The following is an 8,341-nucleotide window of genomic DNA, read 5'->3' as shown; positions in this document are numbered from 1 at the left end:
CACACAGTCTCCGTCAGGGAAACAAGTCCTTCAGGTTTAACCTTGCTTACCGGCTCTGGTCTCTCTACAGATACCTGTTCCCATCATCCACCACACCTCTGAGATTCCTGCTGATGCTGCCTGCTCACTCCTGGTTTCTGTCAGTTAAAGTAGTTCTTATCACGCTGATGTTTGTTCAAGTCTTCATTTTTCTGATCAGTTTAGCTTTAATTAGTTATTTGATGTTATAAACAGGGGCTAAAACATCATGATTGACAGCTGAGCGTGGGTGTGTGGGCGGGAACTCGATACTGTGGCTCCACCTCCCGGTACACGGACTCTGGCTCCAAATGACATCACCAGAACAAGATGGCAGCGCTCGTATCAGGGATGTTTTGGCTTCACTTTGGTACAGAAGGGGGAAGTGGAGACGTGTCAGCCATCTTTGTATAACTGATGCTGACCAACACACACACACACACACACACAGCAGAAAAGACACAGCCACTCAGGTGTGTTCAGGATACGTGTCGTCCATGTTTATTGGTTAGTTGGCAGTCTGGGGTTAGTTTGTCAGCTACAGTACAGAGCACAATGCAACAAGCAGGTACAACATCAGCACACCTCAATATTGCAGTACACTCTCACCCCCCCACCCCCCACCCTGTGTGTGTGTGTGCTGAACCTACACACACACACACCACAGCTGCCCCCCCACCTCCACTGTCATCAAGTTCCTGCTAGATCCTGTGATACTGATTCATTCCATTGTGTTACTTAGTGATTATATCATCGCTACTGATGACAATACTGACCGCGTCATCGTAACTGATGGTAGCACTGTTGTTGCTATCAATGTTATCATTTGCAGTATTGTTATTATTCATACCTAAAGTTTTTTTGTTTTTTTTTTGTTTGTTATTTTTTTTGCACCCCCCCAATGCGTTTATATGTATAAAAGAAGGCTGCGACAGAGACAGACAGACAGACAGACAGGCAGACAGGCAGACTGAGTGATGTTCAGTCAGCATCTGGAGCAGAGAGAAACACCGGAGTCCGGAGGCGTTTAACAAGGCCACATGTTGGACTTTCACACCGAGAGATGACTGAAGGGGGACAGGGTCCAGGGTCAAGTGGACCTCCTGCTGTATCACGGTATGTTCAGGGGTTTTGCTGAAAACAGAACCACTTGGAAATGCCGTGTGGACACAAGTTGTTTTTACAGTGTTTGGTTTGTAAAATGTCAGAAAGCCCAGTGTGACGTTAATGTCCTGCTCTGTCCACAACCACCCAATCAATAAAGTATTCTGATTCTGAACCTAAAAAAAAAAATCCAGTTTACTGTCACTGAGGAGTAAAGAATCAGAAAATATGCAAATAATTTTTCTTGAAAATAAAATACTCAACATGGTTAATGGTAGTCCTGCTGTCCCAGATATTCACGAGAGCACCAAATGTGGATTAATCCGCCTCTGAAAGTAGTCCAACATAAATGCACTATTTGCTCATGGTTGATAAAAATGAGCAGATGTTTAAGGAAACTACAGAGAAAAATCAAAAATCAAACTAATGTCTACATTTGTGAGGAGTTTCTAAAGGGGGTCAGACTTCAGGAGATCTCTGTGTGTGAAATCCAGTCCCTCTCTGCTCCACAAACACAAGAAACAAAGTGGATCCCAACGCTCACAGGAAGTCCCCGTTAGGCCGTCCTCCTTCACGTCAAGTTTCAGACACACTGAAGCCACGAGAACAAAACCTCTAAGTATTCAGACTGATTTGCAGTATCGCTCCATCCTGGGCTGCAGAAGACACGGACGCGACTCGCCCAAGTCTGCTAAAACAGCACAAATTCTCAACACGACGTCTGAAAATGATCTGCTGCGTCGCTATAAAGAACCTCAGTTCGCTGTTCTAATCGACACAAGAGGAAAACCTAAGAGGAGACGAAGGTGTGAGGGGTAACGGGGGTGAGGGGTAATGGGTGACAGGTGAGGCGATTATGAGTGATGGGTGAGGGGTGACAGGGGTGAGAGGGCGAAGGGATGAGGGGATGATGGGGGCCAGGGGGTGAGAGGTGATGGGTTACAGGGGTGAGGGGTGATGGGTGAGGGGATGATGGTGGTGACAGGGCGAAGGGATGAGGGGATGATGGGGGCCAGGGGGTGAGAGGTGATGGGTGACAGGGGTGAGGGGTGATGGGTGAGGGGATGATGGTGGTGACAGGGCGAAGGGATGAGGGGATGATGGTGGTGACAGGGCGAAGGGATGAGGGGATGATGGGGGCCAGGGGGTGAGAGGTGATGGGTGACAGGGGTGAGGGGTTGTATGATACAAAGGCTGCAGCAGGTCAGTGATGGAGCGCTGCAGGGCAAAACCAAACAGCATAATAATAAAAAACATCACAATTTGACCCTCTTATAAAAGAAGCAATGGAAATAAAAAACGACAATCTCAAGGTTCTATTTACATTCAGAGAACAAGACGTCAGATTCTCCTCCTTCCTCTTCCTCCACCCTCCCTCTCCCTTCAGAGGGTCCTGTGTGGGTTTGCTACAGAGGACTGGTTTCCATAGGCCTCCATTTTACATCTGTGTGTGTGTGTGTGTGTGTGTGTGTGTGTGTGCATGCGTGTGTGTGCACACAGGAGCGTCTTCCTGTCCGTCATCACGATCTGCGGTGGCCCTGAGAGATCAACAAACTGCAGCTCACAAGCAGGCGGAGCAACCCGCCTCCACGGCTCTCAGGGCCGCCGTGACATCATCGCCCTGAGCACACAGGAGGACGACGGGAAGAGGAACGCCTGTGAGGAGGCGAAATGGCCGGCCGGCAGACGGAGGAGAGGAGGAGGCTCGACTGGTCTCCCTTAAGGCAACAGGACTCGCATGGCTGCAGGGATGGAGAACAGACAATCACACACAGACACACGAGCTGACAGGCTGCGAAGATCAACTCGGCGACCTCGAACGCCTCGCAAGGCTCGCATCACACGTCTGACACCCCAAGGAACAGCAAGATCAACCGCAGACACACGCACACTAACAACACGGCAACAAGGGTGCACAAAAAATAAAAAACAGAACTGAAACAGGTGGCATTCACATGAAAAATGAATATAAATAATATAAAACGTTAGTACGAGATGAAATAATGAAAGACGAAATGACTTCCTCTTCTCTCTTCTTCGTCCCTCTCTTCATCAGCCATCCTCTTCCTCTCCTGGACTGAGCTGCACCAGCTCTCTGTAAACCCTGCCTCACCTGCAGTCTGAGGGTAAGAAAGGCTCAGGTGCACACTGCCCCCTACTGTACCGGAGTGTGTGGTTACATCATCTCCTCTACCGGCTTTCATTTTCAGCTGATCATGTAAACCACCGGCGTGATTTGTGCCCCGCATGTCTGCGAGCGGGAAAAGCCTTCCAGTGACATCTGCGTCCAATCAGGCAGCCTTCAAAAATGTAAACAAGGAAGGACAACCCACATTCTGGTCACGTTTTACCTGTAAAACGTGTTCGCCCCTTCGTGTTTTTCCTCTCGTTTGGTTCTCGTCTCAGTTACTGTTTGTGAATGTTTAGTCTCGACTAACTTCTACATGTCAGCTGTCGGTATAACGAAACAAAGAGCTGGTGCAGCAGCCGTCTCCTGTCCTCAACGTCCTTCTGTCTCTCATTCTCATAGCAGAGTGAAGACTCGTCTCACTTCAGGTGTGTGTGTGTGTGTTTCTGTATGTGTGTGTAAACTTGTCATACAAAAGGCAAAACATCCTGTAAACAGCTTCACTGCATAAACCTGTGGAATGTACTGAGGCAGTGTGTGTGTGTGTGTGTGTGTGTGTGTGTAGTCAGCAGTGGTGTGTCCCTTTGTGTTTCGTTGCAGCATGTATGTTTATGTGTGTGTTTGTGTGTCCTCTGTCATGTGTGTCTAGCTGTGGCGGTTCAGGATGCTCGACATGGACGGCGCAATGGGGGGAGGCGGGACCGCGCTGACGGGGGAGGCGGGGCCAGAGCTCTCGTTGCCGTGGGGGACGGGCCCCCGGCCGCTGTACTGGCCGATGAACGAGCCGTCCTCGTTGAACTGGATGTCCACGCTGTCTCCGTACTCGGCCAGAGAGTCGTCGCTGCCCAGCTTGCTGTCCCCGCAGAGAGACGGTTGGCTGTCCGAGCGCTTCTCGTCTCCATCACTGACAGACCACAGACAGGAAGAACATCAGCAGTTAGCCGAATGCACATATAAAAGCTGGCGTTCAGATAACAGCTGGACGCGGGTGGAAGGCAGCTCACATGCCAGATTTAGTCCAGCAACAGAATAATGAATCTCTAATCGTTTGTCACAGCACTGATCCCACCAGCACCACCCAGCACCACCCTTCTCACCACTCCGTCACTCTCTCTGTCTCTTTCCCCGTTAATTCATTACTCGTAACCGAGCCCTTGTTGATCGCAGACTGCCTGACGTGATTCCTGCTGTCTTGGTGGAAGGTTACACTGAATGTTCCCAAACGGTTTGTGACTGCAGGGGCGACACACCAACACAACATGGACACGGACACAAGCAGCGAGACATGCAAGGAGACGGTTAACGTCCTCACCTCTCTAGGGATCTGCAGCATTAAAGAAAGAAAGAAAAGTGAGATGAAAAGGAAGGAGAGCCGCCAGAGACGGAGCTTAACGGTCACATGACGTTTGGGTTTTCCGTTTCCTCTTTTCCCCTGCGTCTCCCGCTGCTCCTGTCTGTCTGTCTGTCTGTCTGTCTGTCTGTGGGTGTGGTCTCATCAGCTCCTCTCGTTTCCTCACCTCCATCCCCTCATGCGTGCATCTCCACCCATCTCTCCACCCGCACCTCATTTCCTCGTCACTTTAGTTTGTATGTTACTCCAGTTTGAGTCTCGTCAGCTCAGTTGGCCTGTTTGTGCGCTTTTGTTTTGTTGTTTTTAAGTCCTACAGTTCCTCCTGCCGTCTCCTGCATCCGAGTCCGAGTGCTTCGCTCAGCTCGGGGCTCCGGGTTTGTAAAACTGTACATGACAAGTTGTTCTTAGCTGACTGATCTTAAAGTGGTAAAATAGTATTTTATTTTGGATTTAATTTGAACTGAATGAGTGAGACAAAATCAGGTGAAGCAGCCCAGCACCAGAGACAGAAACTGGGATTAGGATTAGGAGGAACCTCAAAAGAACCATGAAGAGCAGTTTGAGCTCAGGAACGCTGACGACCACACGTTCACTGCATCGCGACTCTGACTGCTCAAAGTTTGGTTTGGTGAAGCGTTGGGAAGCAGGGGAGACCGACAACAGCACGACAACACGTTAGAAACGCTGACCCACCTGTACTCTCCAAAGGTCTCCTCTTTCATTGGCCGAGCCTCGGAGTCCACCTCCTTGTCCTCTTTGTCCTTCACTGCAGAAAAAAATCCTCGACATTAAACTACAGTCTGTGTGTGCCACTGTGTGTGTTTTGTTGTGTGAGCGTGCTGCGTGTCTCACCGGCGTATTTGCCACCCTTGCTGCGTTTGATAAGGCAGAGGATGAGCAGGATGAGCACCAGCAGCACGATGGCGCTGATGAGGCCAATCAGCCAACCCTGAGCGGCGAACCCGCCGTGCATCTCCGACGGCACTGAGACACACAGAGAGATCGTCAGGAACAGGAAATCCTGAGCACACGTGCTTTTCATGTACTTGCTACTTGACTTCATCTGCTTGCTGGGTGTATGAGAGAATCAGGCCTTTATTATTAGCTTTTAGCACTTCCTGTTTGCGGCGACAGACAACATAACTGCATTACATTGATACTGAAAAAACCTAAAAACACGTTTAAACACGGATCCTTAAGCCGATCAGAGATGATGTCTGACATCCTCAGAAAGGTAAGTCTCGCTGAACCTGAACGTCAGTGTGTGTCTGACTGAGCGTGAGGACGGTGCTGAGATACCTGGCTCCATGGTCCATATCACCTTCTCCCACTGCGTGTCGTTTTCTTGATAGATCCTAAGGTGGTACTGAGTTCCTGGTTGGAGGCCTGTCAGCGAATAGAAACCCTGCGTGGAGTTCACCACCTCTGACACCTCCCATTCATACCCAGCTGCGGCAACACACACACACACACACACACACACACACACACACACACACACACACACACACACACACAGATTAGTACAGATGCCGTCACATTCTGCGCTGATGAATGTTTCCTCATTGTCTTCCTGGCAGCCCTCTCGTCTCTCTTTCTCGCGCTCGTAATTCTGCCTCAGGTTCATGTTGATCGTGAAAGTGTTTCCACCTCCACAGTCGTGACTAAAGTTCATTTAATTATTAATAAGGGCATCCTTGATTCTCTCCATTTCCCTCTCTGCACTCTCCTCCTCCACTTTTCTCTTTTAACCATTAGGCTTTAAGTAAAAGCTAAGCATCCCCCCCCTCCTCCCTCCTCCCTGTTCTTACGGCTCTTCCTGAGGTAGTGGATGTGAAAGCCGTGGTTCCTGTCTCGCTCTCCGGGCACCCAGCTCAGGTTGAATGACGTGTTACCGGGAACTATGGTGACGTTGGATGGAGGAACTGATTGAGAGAAGGCGAGAGAAAGGAAGGAAGGAAGCGGTTAAAATGAATTCAGTGAAAGGAGTGAAATAGCAAAAAGAAGTGTCTGCAAACCGCTGGGTGTAATTTAACCTCCTTCTAGAAGGGTGGCGCCCCTCCGTGTGATGGGAGGTCCATCTCCAGCGGCGGTGCGTGCGATCACTTTGAAGGTGTAATGACTGCCGGGGTCCAGAGGGTCCAGCTCAATGTGAGTCACACTGGGATCGCTGATGATCTCCATCTGCAGCGGACTGTCTCTGCTCTCCACCTCTGCTCATCGAACACACAGCAGGTGCAGTTAGCAAGAGCTGCACCTTCGTACACCACCTTCTGAGGTACTTCAAGTCTACTTCAGTTATGTCAGACATTTTTGTTGAAGATTAAAATCCTTTTTGTCCGACCAGAAACACGAGTCTCGCTCTGAAATCTCGTTAGAGGCGAAACGTCGTCATTGTACATTTCTGCAGAGCACGGACGTGTTACGTTTGTACATTTCATGCGTATCATATGAACATTTCTGAGGTGACACACTTCACTTTAAAATTCACGCTAAAATTTCAACATATTCTCTATGTCCAAATGTAACACATCTGTGGACTGCAGAAACGTGAGCCTTACCCTGCTGATACTGCACCACGTAGCCCAGCAGTATGCCGTTGGTCTCAGCTGGAGGGGTCCAGTAGAGAATCAGTGATTTCTCCGTTGGGCTCTCGAACCTCAGAGATGCAGGAGGACCAGGAGCTGCACAGGCACACGATTCACCGGTTAGCATGACTGATAAACACGAGTACATTTCCCACCGTGACCTTTCATTGACTCACCTCCCTCTGGGGTGCTGAAGTGGTGCGGTGGGGACTGGGGGCCTTCCCCTTTGCTGTTGAAGGCGGTGACAGTCAGCTCATAGCGAGAATACAGCCGCAGCCCCGTCACCTCCTCTGAGGTCTTCATGCCGTGGACCACCACCACCCTGCCCTCCCTGTCTCTGTCCTTCCCTCGCTCCAACCTGCCCCCCTTCTCCTCCTCGTGGTGCAGTTTTCCAAGAGACCTCCTTCCCCGCCCCACCTGTGGACCCAACCTCCTGATGTGGATCTGACAAGAGGCAACCCCCCCCAAGAAAACCAAACATATAAATGTGCAGCTCAACATTAACCAATCAGGATGAATGTGTTAGCATTGCCTGGAATTTCCATCTTTGAACGATAAGTGGAGCAGCATGCAGGAAGCGGCACCTTGTATCCCAGCAGCAGACCTCGGACGTTCTGGGCTTCGTTCCACTTGACTCGGACTGTGCTGTTCATCACGGTTGTTTCAACTCCGGTGGGAGCTTCCTCAGGCTCTGGGAGAAGGAGAGTATTCAACAAAACATCAATAAAACTCAAATGAAGGAACATGCTGCGTTTGATTACTTCTAAGCTGCTTTTCTATCGGATCGGTTCCTACTGTGTATTTTCACTGAGCTAAATCTTACAGAAGTTTCAATAAATTAATCAGATGCACATGAACCTGGGTCACCCAGTTTTGCGACCATGGCACCCCACTGAAAGGGCACCAGTAGAGGCTGGACTCCCAACTAGCAGCCAACAACAGCAGTTTCATGTAGGAACTATTTTGTCTCTGGTGAACGACGCTTTTACAAAAAGCAAACAACAAGCCTCATGAAGCCTCATGATGCCAGCGACACCAACTCACTTGAGTAAACTCAAAACTGTCCACAAACCCTCCATGTGCAGATGACGGATGGCATCTGAGGTGACACCTGGCTCAGGTAAGAGCCCACACAAAGACTGATTAAACTAA

The 8,341-nt window shown here is 49.7% G+C and overlaps 1 protein-coding gene across 5 annotated transcripts in view; it reads right to left on the bottom strand.

Moving 5' to 3' along the window:
- Window positions 1-492: 492 nt before the first annotated feature.
- The window catches only part of LOC124063086 (neural cell adhesion molecule L1.1-like), a 34,924-nt gene continuing 27,075 nt past the window's right edge, over window positions 493-8,341 (bottom strand). For 3 of the 5 annotated variants that reach the window (XM_046396390.1, XM_046396388.1, XM_046396394.1), the window contains 10 exons: window positions 7,774-7,880; window positions 7,366-7,633; window positions 7,163-7,285; window positions 6,638-6,814; window positions 6,413-6,526; window positions 5,901-6,050; window positions 5,454-5,585; window positions 5,295-5,367; window positions 4,563-4,574; window positions 493-4,154 (listed from right to left, as the gene is read on the bottom strand). In XM_046396390.1, coding sequence (XP_046252346.1) covers window positions 3,896-4,154; window positions 4,563-4,574; window positions 5,295-5,367; window positions 5,454-5,585; window positions 5,901-6,050; window positions 6,413-6,526; window positions 6,638-6,814; window positions 7,163-7,285; window positions 7,366-7,633; window positions 7,774-7,880 — 1,415 coding nt within the window. In that variant the 3' untranslated portion in view covers window positions 493-3,895. The remainder of the gene's footprint in view (window positions 4,155-4,562; window positions 4,575-5,294; window positions 5,368-5,453; window positions 5,586-5,900; window positions 6,051-6,412; window positions 6,527-6,637; window positions 6,815-7,162; window positions 7,286-7,365; window positions 7,634-7,773; window positions 7,881-8,341) is intronic. The other 2 variants (XM_046396389.1, XM_046396391.1) reach the window with 1 other exon arrangement.

This window comes from Scatophagus argus, chromosome 8 (genome assembly GCF_020382885.2).
Source record: "Scatophagus argus isolate fScaArg1 chromosome 8, fScaArg1.pri, whole genome shotgun sequence".
NCBI lineage: Eukaryota > Metazoa > Chordata > Actinopteri > Scatophagidae > Scatophagus > Scatophagus argus.
The sequence above is the reverse complement of the archived record's forward strand: the minus strand, read 5'-3'. Positions and strand labels throughout refer to the sequence as shown.